General features: G+C 36.7%; 1 protein-coding gene across 6 annotated transcripts in view; it reads left to right on the forward strand.

Moving 5' to 3' along the window:
• The window catches only part of TRAPPC8 (trafficking protein particle complex 8), a 67,933-nt gene that overhangs the window by 39,889 nt on the left and 9,541 nt on the right, over nucleotides 1–18,503 (forward strand). For all 6 annotated transcript variants that reach the window (XM_014541269.1, XM_005857056.1, XM_005857052.1 and 3 more), the window contains 7 exons: nucleotides 150–280; nucleotides 2,439–2,513; nucleotides 2,992–3,118; nucleotides 7,247–7,401; nucleotides 13,000–13,442; nucleotides 15,152–15,299; nucleotides 16,585–16,681. In XM_014541269.1, coding sequence (XP_014396755.1) covers nucleotides 150–280; nucleotides 2,439–2,513; nucleotides 2,992–3,118; nucleotides 7,247–7,401; nucleotides 13,000–13,442; nucleotides 15,152–15,299; nucleotides 16,585–16,681 — 1,176 coding nt within the window. The remainder of the gene's footprint in view (nucleotides 1–149; nucleotides 281–2,438; nucleotides 2,514–2,991; nucleotides 3,119–7,246; nucleotides 7,402–12,999; nucleotides 13,443–15,151; nucleotides 15,300–16,584; nucleotides 16,682–18,503) is intronic.

Below are 18,503 nucleotides of genomic sequence, written 5' to 3' on the forward strand. Positions count from 1 at the left end.
CCGGCCGGATCCGGCCCGCGGGCCGTAGTTTGCCCACGGCTGGTCTAGGCAGAAATTCAGAGCTATGAAACAAGGCGTATTCAAAGAATTTGCACACAAGATGAAGTATAGGATTATTAAAGTTACTGACTGAGGCATTTCTTTTATAGAACCAATCACAGTGGAAGTGGCTTTTAGAAACCCTTTGAAGGTTCCACTTTTGTTGACTAATTTGTCATTGCTCTGGAAGTTTCAACCTAAAGATTGCAGTGGAAAGAATGATGAAGAAGTTAAAGAACTAGTAAGTTATTAAAAGGTATTTGTAATAAGCTTGTTTCAGTGATAGCATAACAGATGCTGTAATAACATTTCAACTTCTCTGTTTAGTGGACTGTACTTACTCTTTTTTAAGCTTTTTTCCCCTAGTTATAGAAAGTATGTTATATACCTATTGTTGAAAATTGAAAATGCAGAAGAATATAAAGAATAAAAATAAAAGTCTTCTCAGTTTTAGAAATAGCCATTTTAACACTTCACTGTATATTCAATAACTTACATTTGTATTTTTCCCTCACATAATGGGATTGTTCTCATATTATATATATTGTTTTTTCATTCTCTTTTGATTTATTTGCATATTGTAATTTTAAAATGTCTTGCTGTTTCATTTTTGCGTAATCATCATACAAATGATCTATAAGTTATTTTCTCTCTCTATTGGTAGTTATTTTGGAAGGTGCCATTTGTTTACTATCAATCAGTCCATGAAAATTTGGGTGCATAGTGTTTTTTATAATGACTATTTCTGTAGGAAAGATTCCTAGGCATGAAGTTAGAACATTTTAGGGAATAAATATTTTCATATTTTATTGGTTTCTCAAAAGGTTATACCAACGAGTTTCTCACCAGCACAATATGGGGTTTGGTATCTCATCTTTGCAACATGAAGTCTTCTTATTTATAAAAAAAAATCTTGAGTTGATAGGTTAAAAAATGCCATCTTATACTATTTTATATTTTATCTTCTTGATGGGTAGTAAAGTTGAAATTCTTATATTTGTATTTCTTTTTGTTTGAATTATATTTATTTTTTACTATGTCTGTAATAAGCTCTTCATATATTTAAGATGTTATTTTTGAAGTAGGAATGTCTGGAACAAAGAATTTTTCCCAGTTGATAGTATCAGAAAGAACTTGGACAGAAAAAGAAAGAACTTGCACAAATACATTTTTTTACCTAGTTATTTATTAGTTCATTTACTGATATCTTTTATATAAATTTTACTTCTTAGTACTACCTTCCTGTGTGCTTTAATAATGTGGTAAGCATTATTTTGGAACTGGGAAATATTCCAACATGTTCATGTTCATTAATGAAGGGAGAACCTGAAAGACATCTGTTGTATTAACTTTAAACTATTTAAACTTTTCTTTTGAAGTGTTTCATTTTTTAAAAAAAGATTGGCTTATTTAAAACCTTGCTGTTTAAATTAATTGAATACATTTTGTGATTACTTATACTCATTGTGAATAGTTTGAAAGAATGAGACTTACCAGGCTCTATTCTGACTTGAATTTTAGTCATTTTTCTAATGTTTTATGGATACCTGGAATACATATTAGAAGAGTATGAACCCTTTACTCCTGGAAAAAAAATTTAAATATCTATTAGCTTTTAAAGTATATTAGTCTGTTTAATAATTAGATTTCAAAGGAGGTTTATTAAAGCTGAGTAAAAGTTTTTATTGCTTATATTGAAGGTATTCTTTTTTCTATAAATTTCAAACTCTGGATTTCTTCATGAATTTCTACTGATGGACTAGATGCTGAACTGGAATTTAGGGAAATTAATCTCATGGTAAAAGTAAATCTGTGGTCATGAGGATCAGGTTTACTCCAGGTGTGAGCCAGTTAGTTGTGCTTGTTACATGGCCAGAGACTAGAGTTCCTTACTGATGTCATTGATTGGAGTAGACAGGCCTTTTTTGCTCTCCCCACAGCCCTTATTTTCCACCAATCTTTTAAATATCCTGCTTAGGCTGCCATTACTTTTCCCATGTGTAATTAACCAATTTGGAAAAAGGTGCTGGTTGGAGTGAAAGGGAGAAATTGCTCTTGTTGCAAGATTAAGATAAATGGCCATTTTGGCCATTGTTGATAATAAGCAGCTGAACGTTCTCTCTTGAGATTTTAACCTCTTGGTGGCTGCAACTTCACTTACTGTCCTTAGTTGAGTTGTACTGAATTAAATGGGGGGAAAAAAAACAAGTGCCCTCTACTGAATGGCTTTACTGCCCTTGTAAAAGTAAAACTCTTTGCATATTGCTTAGCACATAGTAAGAACCTAGTAAATACTAACTATAATTATTGTTGTTCTTAGTGTTGATACATAGGAATGTTAATAATCTGATAACTTTATTTATTAGAATGTATATTTTACAAAATAATTTATTTTTTAGGTAACAAGTGAACCCGAAATGATTGGAACTGAAGTTATTTCAGAATTCTTAATTAACAGTGAAGAATCTAAAGTGGTAATTATTGATTATTTTTCAGTCTTAAGTCTTTCTGAAAGAAAGATGACAACTTTTTAAAAAATCAGTTTATTCAGTTTGTTTTAGGTCCTGGTTTTCTTAAAAACTAGAATTTGGGAGATTAGGATACTGGGATTGCACAGGAGGAAATTGGTGGGAAGAATAGGTTTGCAGTGGTCTTTGGTTTGTTAGTTTTCTAAGAAGTCTGGTGAAAAGTTTTTGCTTTTTTCTTGCGGTCAGTATATTTGGTTGACGAGAAGATTTCATTATTATTAAATGTATCGATGAGGATCCAGGCATCTGTTGAATTTAGAGACTTTCTTTTGAAGAAAATGTTTTCCAATAAGAAATATTAGTTGATAATTTAAAAGTTTAGGTCATGAGTTTATATTTCTGCAACATTACAGAATTTAGGTGTTCTACTGTTTTTATGATACTGTGAAAACAGATAATGAGAGTGACTTAAATATCTCCACAGGCCAGACTAAAGCTCTTTCCCCATCACATAGGGGAGCTGCATATTCTGGGAGTTGTTTATAATCTGGGCACTATTCAGGGCTCCACGACAGTAGATGGCATCGGTGCTCTTCCTGGATGTCACACAGGTAAAACTATGGCATTACTAAACAGTTAGGAAACTAGTACTTAATTCAATCTCTATAGAATAAAATGAATATGAGGTATTTTAAAAATAGGTTTAATGTACTTTCAATTCAGCATTTAGTCAGACGGGAGAATGAATAATTTGGATTATTTTAAACTCTGACATTTTTCAAAAATAAACTTTATTCCCTTCTAATGTATTTTCTTTGATAATCTTTAGTTTCTACCATATGTATTTCTCTTTTCTGTTATTGATCCAAACTTAATAAAGTCTGACCAAATATATTTAAACCATTGATTGAGATTTCTGCTGCCAATACAAAAACCATCTTAACATATTCTATTTTTCAATATTGTCTTTTAGCAAATTAAAGACCAGTGTTTTCACATCATTGGATATTAAACATCTTAAATTCTGTCATCTCTCCTATGAAGAAAGTAGGATTTTAGTGTTAAGGTGATATTTTTGGTGTCCCAGATGATGTTTTACAAATTTTAGAAGAGTAAAACTCTAAGATACATATTTAACAGAGTTTACTTTTTTCTTTAAACTTAGGGAACACTTCTAGATCTAATATTGTAATTGTTATATGTAGTTATTTAAGTTGACAAGATGCTACACAGTTTACTGTAAAATCCCTTCTTTTGGCCCTTCATTTTTAGTAGATAAGGCTTATTTTTTTAAAAACAAACTTGAATTTAAATATAAATGATTTTTGTACAAAGTAAACAGAAGTGGAATGAATCCATAAGAATTCAAAATTAAAAACAAAAAATTTACACTGAAGTTGAGTATGGTATTCTGCATTTTAGTACTATATTTTTAATTCCTGGGCAACATTTATAAGTAATCTTCCTAATTTATTGCACATTTTAAGTAAGTAAGCTGAGTGTTAAGAATCTTAAGATCTTTTTCTTTTCCACTTGTACATACTTAGGATCTTAATCTAATACCAGTAATTTATGGTTTTCAATAAACTATAGATCATAGTTTCATTTATGGTAACAAATATATTTATTAACTAGAGGCCCGGTGCACGAAAATTCATGCACTGGGGGAGGGGTGGGAGAGGGTCCATATGCCGGCTTAGGCCCGTTCCCCCGGGGAGCTGGCAGTCAGACATCTCTCTGGCAGCCCGGGTGCCCTCGGGAGCTCTCGGGGGATGTCCCAGAGGGAGCAGGCCTAAGCTGCAGTCGGACATCCTTAGCACTGCCAAGGAGGCTCTTGCCACCACTGCTGCACTTGCAGCTCTCAACCCAGCTTGTGGCTGAGCGGAGCTCTCCCTGTGGGAGCGCACTGACCACCAGGAGGCAGCTCCTGCGTTGAGTGTCCGCCCCCTGGTGATCAGTGCGCGTCATAGCAACGGGTCGTTCCCGGTCATTCCGCCATTAGGGTCAATTTACATATTACCTTTTTATTATATAGGATATTATAATTTACTAGGTATATCGGTTAATAATGCGGATTTTTTTCAATAGATGGAGTTACACATATGTTGATATATATGTGCGATTTGATATGTATGCTGTTTTGTTGTATTGACAACAAGCTTCAAAACTTCATAGGTAAATTGGCTGAAGGTGTTAATATCATAGATATTTTTACACTTAAAAATGTCGAATTTCGTGCCAAAAAAAGAGCATTTGCAGTAAGTTATAATTCATTACTTTATTTTGAAGAAAAGTGCTGCTGAATACTTCAGGAAGCTTATGAAGAACATGCTCCATCTCAAGATATTTGTGAAAGCTGGTTTAAACGCTTTATAAGTGATGATTTCAATGTGAAAGACAAAGACCATCCAGGTCAACTGAAAAAAGTTTGAAGACCAACAATTACAAGCATTATTGGATGAAGATGCGTGTCAAACTCAAAAACAATTTGTAGAAATATTAAACATAGCTCAGCAAACAATTTCTGATTATTTACAAGCAATGGGAAAGACTTTAAAGGAAGGAAAATGGGTGCCACATAAACGGAACGAAAGACAAATGGAAAAACGAAAAGTTATCAGTAAAATATGCTTCAAAAGAAAGTCTTTTTTGGATTAGTTGTGACTGGCGATGAAAAGTGGAGAATCCCAAATGCACAAAATCATGGGTTGATCCAGGTCAGCCATCAACATCAACTGCAAGGCCAAATTGCTTTGGAAAGAAGAAAATGCTCTGCGTTTGGTGGGGTCAGGAAGGTGTGGTGTATTATGAGCTTCTAAAACTAGGTGAAACCGTTAATACTAATCACTACCGACAACAAATAATCAATTTGAACCACGTTTTGATCGTGAAACGAACAGAATATTCCAGAAGACAGGGCAAAGTAATTTTGCTTCATGGTGATGTGCCATCACACACTTCGAAACCAGTTAAAGATGCGTTAAAAGATCTTGCCTGGGAAGTATTAACCCACCTGCTGTATTCACCAGACCTTGCTCCTTCAGATTACCACTTGTTCCAATCGATGGCACATGCACTTTCTAAGCAGCACTGCAAAACATACGAAGAAGTGGAAAATTGGGTCTCTGAATGGTTTGCCTCAAAACAAGAAAAGTTCTATTGGGATGGTATCCACAAATTACCTGAAAGATGGGGACATCTGTAGCTAGCGATGCACAATACTTTGAATAAAGCACTTTTGATGTTTCTCTTGAAATTATCCTGTTTTCTTGGATTACAAAATCCGCATTATTTACTGGTAAACCTAGTATACTAGAGGCCCGGTGCACGGATTCGTGCACTGGTGGTGGGCATGGCTGGTCAGCCAAGTGGCTATGGACCCTCCCTCTGAGCGGCTGCTCCTCCTGTGGGAGCAGCTGCTCCTCCTGGTCAGCTGAGTGACGCTCCCACTGTGAGAGTGCACTGACCAACAGGGGACAGCTCCTACATTGAGCATCTGCTTCCTGGTGATCAGTGCACGTCATAGCGACTGGTCATTCCGCCATTCAGTCGGTGGGCTTTTATATATATAGATGTTATTTTAGGACGTTAATGAGAACAATCCCTGAATTAACTATTGAAATAAGTTGCATCTTGTAAGCAGACTTTTCATGATTTAGTGTAGTTTATTATTATGTAAAATGCTAATAGGGATATAGATCAAACAAAGTATAGGAAATGCTACATTATATGTCTGCTCTGGGAATATCACAGTGACCATCTGAACATTAAAGGCTCCGAGTAGTCCTGCAGGAAAGATAGTTGAATACCCTTGATTTTTTCTCCACTGTGTGTGGAAGCTTTTGGGAGATATCTCATATGAATATTAAACGAGTTTAATTTTCTTTATACAATCTATTGAGATGATGTAGTTATCCAGAAATATTAGTATATGCATTTACTATCAGTATTTATGTTAGTTTACTTATATGTTTGAATATGAGTAAAAGGGAAAGTTGTAGTTATAAAGAAATATTAGCACACATATCTATTATCAGTATATGTATTAGTATAGTATATTTGAATATGAGTAAAAGTGAAAAGTTGATCTCTTAATATTTTGGAATTTTTCCCTTTGAGAATAGATATTTTTTTTAAGATACTATTTTTTAAAAAATATTTATGCTTTGTTCTTATACCTTTATTTTTATTGATTTCAGAGAGGAAGGGAAGGGGAGAGAGAGAGAAACATCAATGATGAGAGAATCATTCATCAGCTGCCTCCTGCACACCCCACACTGAGGATCAAGCCCGCAAATCGGGCATATGCCCTTGACCAGAATTGAACCTCGGACCCTTCAGTCTGCAGGCCAACACTCTATCCACTGAGCCAAACTGGCAAGGGCGAGAATAGATCTTTTTCATAACCTGAATCTAATTGTTGTTCCCAACACAGCCATTCTCTTAGATAGAAATTTTTTGGATAATAGCCATTATGGTTAAATATAGGTTTAAAAATACAGGTTCCTATTTAGTGATAGGTAGTCTTTCTGCAAAGTAAGAAAATCTATTAAGATGAGAAATTAAGCAGCATAAAATAGGTATAATGAAAATAAAGCCTAATTCTTTGATTAACCATGCTAGTCAGTAGTCTAGAATTTTCTGAGAAATAATCTGAAACTTAAGAGTATTCATATATTCAGGCTAAACTGATATTAACATACCAAGTTTGCTAGGACATTGATTGTTTTTTATTTCAGGGAAACAGTCCTTGAGCATGTCAGTTCGAGGGAGACAAGATTTAGAAATTCAAGGTCCTCGACTTAACAGCACAAAAGAAGAGAAAACATCTATAACATATGGTCCTGATCGACGATTAGATCCCATAATCGTTGAGGAAATGCCACTGTTGGAGGTATTTCACTTTTTAAAAATTTGTGGGTTTAATTATTTATTTATAAGTTCAGATTATACTTTGAGTGAATTAATTTTAGGCTTTGAGGTTACTGATACTACATTGATCTTTTAAAATTATTAAGCTAGGATTAAATTCAGTTCACAAAGATAAAGGTAATCATGCAACTTGGCATTAAGTCACAGCCTGGTTATGAAATATGACCCTCAAAATATGAATGTAAATTGGGAAAACTTTTCTAAAAGAAGATTTTTGTTAATAAAACTAATGGCTTTTTTTGTGTGTGTAAAGATATAAAAGTAATACGGGAATGCTGTAAAAATTTAAAGCAATATGAATAAAAAGCAATGTTCCCTTCAACTTGTTTGTTTGTATCCCCACCCCACTTCTGCATTTATGCCGAAGGAGTTCAAGGTCTTTTAGTTGCAGAAGACTCACTGATGCTAGTTTGCAGAAGCCAAAAAAGAGAAAACATTATTTAGTTGAAGGGTATTAGATATCTCCTGCCAACTGAAGTAGTATAGAATAATAAGTCCCAAAGAATAATAAGGACTCAGCAGCTCCAGGGAATGTAGCAGTAAATGTTTGTAAGCCTTTAAAAGTATTGCTTTTGATATGGCCTTAGTCTTATAACTTACAGTTTTCGTGCCACTTTAATACAAGTTTCAAATTTCTGGGAGAGAATTCTGGCCTACCTTGGATCAGGTGTCTCTACCTGTGAGGCAGAACAAATGCAAGCAAGGTTATGAAGGCTAAGGGTGAACACTGGAAGGCAGTCCTTCCTCTTGCATCCTCAAATTTCTCTAATAAGGGAAGTTATAAGCTTAGTCATTTGCCTTCAGAAATTGCCCGTGATACCAAATTGGTGTTTCTCTTTTCAGACTTTCATAGTATACTTACATATGGTTTTAGTAATTAGAAGTAGAATCATACTGCACATTTGTCCCTGTGGCTTGCTTTTGTCTTTCACAACATATTGTTTTCATTCAGTGAAAACTTTTTTAACAGCTACATACGGTGTTCCTTTATTTTACATTGTAATATATTTTAACCATTTATCTATTGACTAGAAGCCCGTTGCATGAAGATTCGCACAATAGGCCTTCCTTCCCCTGGCTGCTGGCACCGGGACCCAGGCCTTTGGTCCGGCCGCAGGGGAGAAGCCAAGCCTCGAGGCTAGGCTTCTCCGCTGCGGCCACAGTGAGGCTTGGCTTCATTACTGACATTTTTTCGGTAAACATCATTATGTATATATTGTGTCCATATTGTAGTTTAGATTAAACTTTAGAAATGAAATTGCTTGGTCAAAGGGTATAGGAATTTAAATTTGTGCAACATACCACAAAATTACCTTCAGCAAGGCTGTAGCAGTTTGCACTTTTCTTTGGAGTGGGACTGCGCATTGCCATGCTATGTATTTTTCAGTTTTTTTTTTTTAACTTTGGCAAATCAGATTGGTGAAAAATGATACTGCTTTCATTTACATTTCTCTGATAACAAGGCTTGTCAATCTTCATATTTTTTGCCTATGTGATTTTTTTTTCTTCCATATGTTCATATAATTCTATTAATAGCCCTTTAATTGGTGTTATTTCCCTTTTCTCATTGGATGATTTTTGTGGGCACTAATTCTATACCTATAGTAGTAGGATAGGTAACATACTCATGACAATGGTGATGTGTGTGTGTTGAGCATAGGCTGTTACTGAGCTGCTTATATTCTTTCCAGGTTTTACACTTGCTTAATTATGTTGCATTTAGTGTCGTGTAAATAGGGCCAAAAAAAGACTTATAGACTGATTTCAGTGCTAGTTTCTGTTCATTCCTATTTTGCACCTATTTTAACTTTAATTTGGTGTCTTTCACCATGCTAAAGTTTTTTTGTTTTGTTTTGTTTTAAATATATTTTATTGATTTTTTACAGAGAGGAAGGGAGGGGGATAGAGAGTTAGAAACATCAATGAGAGAGAAACATCAATCAGCTGCCTCTTGCACACTCCCCATTGGGGATGTGCCCACAACCAAGGTACATGCCCTTGACCAGAATCGAACCTGGGACCCTTCAGTCCGCAGGCCGACACTCTATCTACGGAGCCAAACTGGTCAGGGCCATGCTAAGGTTTTAAACCTATATAAAATAATATCTGATAGTCTCTTACTTTGTTGCTTCTAAGTTTTATAATTACACAGACTTACCTGGTCAAACTTCTATGTGTTTTATTTTTAATCCAAGGGAATTTTATCTTCTGAAATGTCAAGGGGTAGGGATCAAACTTTGTTTCTAGTTCCAATTACCATTAATTGAATATTGCAAGCTTATTATACTTTCTTTCTAATATACTAATATCCTGAAAGTACGAATACCCTGTTTTATTTTGTTTTCAGGTGATACCTGTTTGGCTCAGTACTATTCCCTCATCCCTTTCTGTGTCAATACTGTACTCGTGTGTGTGTGTGTGTGTGTATGTGTGTGTGTGTGTGTGTGTGTTTGTATTTGACTCATAAAGGAAGGGAGAGGGGGAGAGAGAGATAGAAACATCAGTGATGAGACAGAATCATTGATCAGCTGCCTCCTGCATTCCTCACACTGGGGACCGAGCCCACAACCCGGGAATGTGCCCTGACCAAGAATTGAACCATGATGTGGTTCATAGGTTGACGCTTAACCACTAAGCCATGCTGGTTGAGCTATTCCTAATATCTTATGTCAGAAATATTTTATAGAATTTGAAGTTTAAAGGAGTAGTGAAAGAAGTTACCAATCTACAGTCTGATGAAATAATGTCTTATTCTAGAGGCTCTGTACACTAATTTGTGCACGGGTGGGGTCCCTCAGCCTCCCAGCAATCAGAGCCGATCAGGGCCATCTTGCCCAGTCCCAATTGGGGCTGATGGGCCCGGCCGGCCGGGGAGCGACCGCAGGAGGTTGGCTGGCCAGCCAGGGAGGGACCACGGGAGGGCTCCAGGGCATGTCCGGCCATCTCACCCAGTCCCGATCGGCCAGACCCCAGCACAAGCTAACATACTGGTCTGAGCATCTACCCCCTGGTGGTCAGTGTGCGTCATAGTGACTGGTCCAACGGTTGACTCAATGGTTGACTGAACGGTTGACCGAACGGTTGACCGATAGGTCGGACAATTAGCATATTATGCTTTTATTATCTATCTATATATGAAAGCCTAAGCGACCGTTACAACAGAATGACTGGTCAACCAGTTGCTATGACGCGCACTGACCACCAAGGGACAGATGCTCAATGCAGGAGCTGCCCCCGCGTGGTGAGTGTGCTCCCACAGCCAACCTCCCGCGGCCCCTTCCTCTGGCCGGCCAACTTCCCACAGCACCTCCCCCCAGCCAGCTGGCCAACTTCCTGCATCCCCTCCAACCCCCAACCGGCCAACCTCCTGCGGCCCCTCTTCCCTGCTGGCCAGCCCCTTGATAGGCCTCGATCACCAGCCAAGCCGAGGGACCCCACCTGTGCATGAATTCATGCACCGGGCTTCTAGTATAGAATATTTATCAAAACAAGTGAGGATGGCCCTGGCCGGTTTGGCACAGTGGATAGAGCGTTGGCCTGCGATCTGAAAGGTCCCGGGTTCGATTCCGGTCAAGGGCATGTACCTTGGTTGCAGGCACATCCACGGTAGGGGGTGTGCAGAAGGCAGCTGATTGATGTTTCTCTCTCATCGATGTTTCTAACTCTCTATCCCTCTCCCTTCCTCTCTGTAAAAAATCAATAAAATATTTAAAAAACAAACAAAAACAAAACAAGTGAGGATGAAAATTTCTGAAGCTCATTGAAAAAAAGATAAAATTAAAATGTTGTGTATATACTACCATTTTAATATAGAAAAGCAGAGAGAAGAGCAGGCCCCTTCAAGTTACCACTGACTTTCTAATATAGACTATGTTGTGTATATATCTAGTTTATTCAACCAGACTTATGTGATAGATGTTTGATTTGTGTCTAGTCCTTTTCCCTTACAGATAAAACCACAGTGAATAACCACATGCATATCATTTTGCATATTTGTATTTACACATGTATTTTTAAGATACATTAGTAGGTCTTGGTCTTACTTTTCCATTTAAATTGAAATTGTTACCAGTATCGACTGTTTAAAAGGACTTTGAGTAACTGTGCTTTTGAAATAAAGGCTAGATATGTTGATTCTTCTTAAAGAGCCAACTTACTATATTTAGTAAAACTTTTATTCTGAAGATACATTACACAACATCTCCATATGGTGTATCACTGATCTGTTACTTATACCATCACCTTTCCCATCTTTACCAATGCCGTAGCCTTGTTAATAGTATCCAGTTGTCTGTATATTTTAGTGTGGCTGTGGTACTCTGTCTCACTAGTTACTCATGTAGTTGTTTTGATGTAACATCTTAAAATTGATATTCCTGCACATATATTTGGTAACTTCACTTAAGTTTATTTGACACTAGCCAATCAGTTCAGGCAGTGTCTTCAATATAACGCTATGCCTGTTTATTTTTTCCTCTTTTTAACCTATAATTTGGATTCTACACTAATCCCTTATTTTCTCATATCCATTTTAAAGCTTCTAATATCCACAAATTTTATCTGATTCCTTAAACTCTGGTGATAATGTAGTTCCATTCAAACTTTGATTAAGAAACACAGGTATATCCCTTGGATTTTTATAACTCCTTTGGATTGCCAGCCGTAACTTTATTGGAACATTTGTCCTCATACTGTTTATAGTTGTCCTTTCTGATATACTCTCAGTGTAGTTCTGACATTTATACTTAACGATTCTTTAAATGCAAGTAGTTGTTAGCCCATGTTTCTACCTCTTAGTGTAGGTCCACAATATCTGAAAATCCCAAGGCCAGATGTGTGTTGGAAGTCACTTTTTGTCTTAATTTTTAGAAATTGTGTGAATATGTTCATATTTATGCCCAAAGTGTTATGTAACTCCTGTTGAGTTTGTGGCAGCACCTGGTTATCAAGCTCATTTCTTGAGTGAATCATAGACTAAATGAATAATACACTAAATGGGAAAAGCTATATAAAGCCCACATTAGTCAAGTTCAGCTTTTGCTCCCATGTGAGTTCCTGAAAGCTTGAGGTTCTTCGAGCTTTTGGAGTTCTCAAATTATGGGTATGGAATCATGGATCTCTGTGTTCTTCCCTTTTAAGACCTATAATGTACTAGTATCTTTTCATTTTAATGATGTATAAGTAAATGAGCTATTTTTCAAGTTGATATTGATAAGGACTTTTTGATTGATAATTATTTAATTCATACTCCGTATAACCATATTAAATTACTTTTGACTTTTCTTGTCTGTAATCTACAGAGCTGTGGAAATTATGCCAGTAACCCTCTGTTAGTGACATTTTTCCTTTAATTCATAACTGAACTCTGCTACTGAGTAACATTGGTTTTTATCTCTTTTCTAAAATGGGGTTAATTGCCACATATTCAGGGAGATATCAAAGAGAACAAAATACTTGCAAACCTTTAGTAAAGAATATAGCATCTTAAAGTGTCATTCATTCACTAGTGGGTCAGAATTGTTAACAGACAATATAATACTATTTTTTCCCTCCAATGCAGGTGTTCTTTATACATTTCCCTACAGGGCTCCTGTGTGGAGAAATCCGAAAAGCATATGTAGAATTTGTCAATGTCAGCAAATGTCCTCTTACTGGATTGAAGGTTGTTTGTAAACGTCCAGAGTTCTTTACTTTTGGTGGTAACACGGCTGCTCTAACACCACTAAGCCCCTCAGCTTCTGAGAACTGTAGTGCTTACAAGACTGTGGTGACAGAGTCTACCTCTGTGTGTACAGCACTCACCTCGTCAGCGTCTTCTGTAGACTTTGGCATTGGCATAGGAAGTCAGCCAGAGGTGATTCCTGTTCCCCTTCCAGACACTGTTCTTCTACCTGGAGCTTCAGTCCAACTGCCACTGTGGTTACGTGGGCCGGATGAAGAAGGTGTCCATGAAATTAACTTTCTGTTTTACTATGAAAGTGTTAAAAAGCTGCCTAAAATACGGTGAGCATTAGGAATCTTCTGATTTAACCTCTTCGTTTAATATATGTGTACAAATTCAAATAAACATTTTGATATTTGCTAACATGTCATTTTTTTATGAATTACTTCCTTCCAAATGCTACATGATGTTTATATTTGAGGCTGTTCCTAATATAGCGAGCTATAAGTTCTAAGTGGCCAAAAGTAGAAAAAATTAAGCTACCCTAATCTTTTAAAAGAAATATATTTTATTTGATTCAGGGAAGAAGAGAGAGAAGAAAACATCAATGATGAGAAAAAATCACTGATCAGCTGCCTCCTGCATGCCCCCTATCAAGGAAGAGCCCTCAACCCAAGCATGTGCCCTGACCAGGAATTGAACCGTGACCTGGTTCGTAGGTCAATGCTCAACCACTGAGCAATACCAGCCAGGCTAGCTTAATCTTTTTAGTGGCTTCTCTATTTATAAACTTTATGATTCTTTAATAAAACTGAGTTTTTTGGCGAGAGTTATCACATAATAATGAAGTTCACAAGTGTCATTTGTATATGAAGACAACATGCCTGCAGTCATTCTGTTTGAAGAAAATTATTTTAACTTTCTTTTTCCCTTGTGCCCTCCCCTGCCCCACAAGAATGTATGAAAAAAAAGTATGTATGTGCTTGACAGGTGATTGGGGTGGTGTTTTAATGGTGCTCACTGAAGAAATCAAACCTGCCTCTCACAAGGACTGTGGCCTGTCCTATTATACAGTAGAATATTTTCTTTGTGTTAATGCATTGTCATTTTATAAAATTAACTAGGAGTGATTGTGCTACATTTATTTCTTTTATTTTTATTTTTTAATTATTTTATTGATTTTTTACAGAGAGGAAGGGAGAGGGATAGAGAGTTAGAAACATCAATGAGAGAGAAACATCAATCAGCTGCCTCCTGCACACTCCCCACTGGGGACGTGCCTGCAACCAAGGTACATGCTCTTGACCGGAATCGAACCTGGGACCCTTGAGTCCGCAGGCCGACGCTCTATCCACTGAGCCAAATCGGTCAGGGCTGTGCTACATTTATTTAATGGAGTATTTAAAATATAAGACTCTGAGGAGAAATGTTACAGTATTTGTAAGCATAAGAACATTTCAGATCCTCAGTCAGTGCTAATTCTCCTCAAGAAGATGATAGAGAATACTCTGGCCAAGACAACAGGGAAGGCTTTATGGAATGTAGTAGAGATGAAATGAGATTCCAAGGAAAGTGAAGATTTCAGAATTTGCATATCGGGGGATAGGCAAGAGCATAGTGGGTCTTCCAGGACTATATGTATGAAGATTTACGGGGTTTACAACCTGAATGAGTTAGTTTGGCCACAGTGTAAAACATAAAGGAGGAAGCAAAGGGGAGTAAATACAGCTTGAAATGTAAAGCTTTGAGTGCCAGGTGAAAGTGTGGAGTTGACTTGGTAGGTAGTTTCTTTGGAGCTGCTATCACAGAAGAGGCAGTCAGAACATTACTACATGAAGATTGTTTTCCTAAGTCAGAGAGACTAATAGTACCCTCCAAATGAGTAGAATTGATTGAACTTAGGCCAGCTAGGTAATTGTACTTTATTATATATATATATATTTTTAAATGATTCTGAGAGTGATGAGGTTTTAAAAGCTTTATTTGGAATTAGAGAATCATATACAGGAAGAGGTTTTTAGATTAAATTTGCAGTTTTTTGTTTCTTCAGTCACAGGATATTAAGACACACAGCAGTTATTTGCACCAGCCGATCTTTGAACGTACGTGCCACAGTTTGCAGAAGTAATTCTCTTGAAGATGAGGAGGGCAGAGGAGGCAATATGCTAGTCTTTGTGGATGTGGAAAATATCAATACTGTAAGTTGGTTTAAAACTAAATTTTGTTTTTAATTCTATTTGAAGTATTTCCTTTGTTTTTAGTAATGGATATTTTTCCATTCACAAGAACAGAGTATGAAAACATACTAATTCTCCATTAGCTTTATAATTTTAAGTCTCCAAATAACAGGATCTGGTGGCATAAATATGGTACATTTGCACATGATAATGTAGCCTCATATGCTAGTAATTCAACCCAAAAGAGCTCTCATCATTGAGAATCTCTTTTGTAATTAAATTTATATAAAGTTCTGTTAGGATTTCACATTCAGTATTAATTTGATAATCCTTCACATACATTTCTGACAGTACAATTTCCTTTATATAAAGATTTTCAAACATTTTACCATTCCTGTTTATGTACTCAAAATATAAAAATAAATATTATTTAAAAAGGAATGCAGTCTCATACTTAAAATAGGATCTGAGCTTTAGAGTGGTTCAATTCAAATACTTACTAAAATAAAATATTATTCTATAAAGTACTTTGCTTTTAGCTTCATAAATATGTAAGGGCACTTTTTTTTAGGATATTTAGGGTTAATGCACTAATACTTTGATTATTCTCCCCCCCCCCCCCAAAAATCAATAATTGAAAGAGTAAGAAAATTTTAATTTTCATATTGGCTCTTCTTCAGGAGAATAAAAACATATGTGATTTAAATAACTTTATATTGGGATTCTGTTTTGTGAGTTGTTTTTTTTTTTCATATACTTTTATTTTTTAAATTCTTTATTGTTGAAAGTTTTACATATGTCTCCTTTTTCCTATTGACCTCTCCCCGTCACTCTCACCCTCCTGCACAGGCCTCACCCCGCTACTGTCTGTGTCCATTGGTGATGCTTATATGCATGTATACTTTGTAGAGTTTTTTGTTTATTTTTTTGCCTTAATGGGAATGGGTTATATCAGAAAGATGAGAAGAAATAAAACGATATAGTTTTGATTAAAAATTGAGAACAAATAATTCTCCATCTATTAAACACTACCAGTAACTCATTATGAATATTTTTAGTGTTTTAAAATTTGCCACTAGGAATACATTATAAACATTTCTTAGATGGCAGTGTTGGTTTGTGTATTTTAAGAATGTTAAAGGAATTTAAATAACATACTTTCTGAAATGTGTATTGTTATTTTAAAATAAAATTTTCATCTTATGTTAATCAATGTTGACTTTGGTACCAGTGTTTGAATATTGTTTTCATTAGAATACGTTAGTGCTCCTAAATCCTGAATGATTCTTTCATTTCTTTTTGATAGAGTGAAGCAGGTGTTAAGGAATTCCATATAGTACAAGTGTCAAGTAGTAGCAAACACTGGAAGTTACAGAAATCTGTAAATCTCTCTGAAAACAAAGGTTTGTGCCTTTTTCCCTCTTCATAGTAAATTCTGACATATCTTCATTGCTTTACTTTGTTTTTCCCTAGAGTAGTACCATAATATGGTACCTTCGTTATAATTGATTTTATTAAGCATTAAATTGTGCCTTCATTAGTGTACATAACTATAAATCAAATTACTTGTTTTAATTGATTCTTTTCTATCTTTTTATTCTCTTCAAGATCTATTTGCATTATTTTTTATTCACTTGTAAAATTGGTACCTAGATATACGATCACTGTCAAAATTTCAAACAGTACAGAAACTTAGAGACCAGAAGATGGATATTTCCTTTGCCATTAGAAGGCTGGGTTTTCTGAATATAACCATGCATGTACTCACTGGCTCTTCTGTGTGTTTCCATACCTATTAACATTGAAAAAAAAGAGTATGCATACTTGTGATATATATTGACAAACTGTTTTCCAGAATATTTCTATCAGTTTATCATCCTGCCAGTAACGAGAGTATCTAGTAGAGTGGAGTGAGGCTGGAAAAATGGTATTTGCTCCTTCTGGAAATGAATTGTATGAAACATATTCAAAAGATATAAAAAATGTTTAAGCCTTAGGGTTTTGGACATTTATATAAAGGAATTAACTTAAAATAAGGGAAAGCCCATAAAGGTCAGAGCAGTTTATTGCAAGATTTATGCTCAGTAGGGAAAAACTCAGTGTAGCTATAATGTAAAGTAAGCTGCAACTAAAACTATTTTGTGGTAATTAAAATATATTAGCATTTTAGAGGCTTTTGCAATGGTGAAAAAATATATTCTAGCAAACGTGTATATAACAATATTGGTATAAATCATGCATATTATGAAGAAACTAGAGGCCTGATGCACAAAATTCCTGAAAGGGCTTGGTCCTCACAGTCGTGGTGGCTGCCTCGGCCCTCACAGCCCCAGCTTTGTCCAGAAGGTCGTCCGGCCTTCCGGTCTTATTAGCATATTACGCTTTTATTATTATAGATACTGAAAGGAAATGCAATAATGGTAGAGTGGTGGGATTGTAGACTTCCTAGCCCACAAATTCTAACCTTTCAAACTTTCTGTCTATCTGTACTGTCATATAGATAGATAGACAGACATATGAACATGTATTTCAAGAAAATTTAATTTTATCTTTTTAAAGAGCTGAGATTTACTTCATTGAGATGAAAGCAACGACATTTTTCTTTAAACAGCCTATATAATTAAAGCCCAGTGACCGAAACAGTGGAACGACCAGAGACCGGAACGACCACAGCTCCTCGCCCCAGCTGGCCCCACCCCCCAGGGAGCGGTTAGGGGCGATCAGGCAGGCAGGCAGGCAGAGGTGGTTAGGGGCAACCAGGCAGGCAGGCAGGCGAGCAGTTAGGAGCCAGCAGTCCCAGATTGCGAGAGGGATGTCCGACTGCCAGTTTAGGCCTGCCTGTGGGATCGGGCCTAAACTGGCAGTCGGACATCCCCCAAGGGGTCCCGGATTGCAAGAGGGTGCAGGCTGGGACGAGGGGACCTCCTTCCCCCCATGCACGAATTTGGTGCACCAGGCCTCTAGTCTATAATATACAAAAGCCTAAGCGACCGAACTACCGGTCAACTGGTCGCTGTGATGTGAACTGACAACCAGGAGGCAGATACTCAATGCAGGAGCTGCTCCCTGGTGGTCAGTGTACTCCCACAGCTAACCTCCCGCGGCCGGCCAACCACCCGTAGTCACTACCCCCAGCTGGCCAACCTTCTCTGGTCCCTCCCCCCGGCCGGCCTGCCTGATGACTCATGGGGGCTGCTGGCCAACCTCCTGTGGTCCCTCCCTCTT

Source organism: Myotis brandtii, unplaced genomic scaffold (assembly GCF_000412655.1).
Source record: "Myotis brandtii unplaced genomic scaffold, ASM41265v1 scaffold107, whole genome shotgun sequence".
NCBI lineage: Eukaryota > Metazoa > Chordata > Mammalia > Chiroptera > Vespertilionidae > Myotis > Myotis brandtii.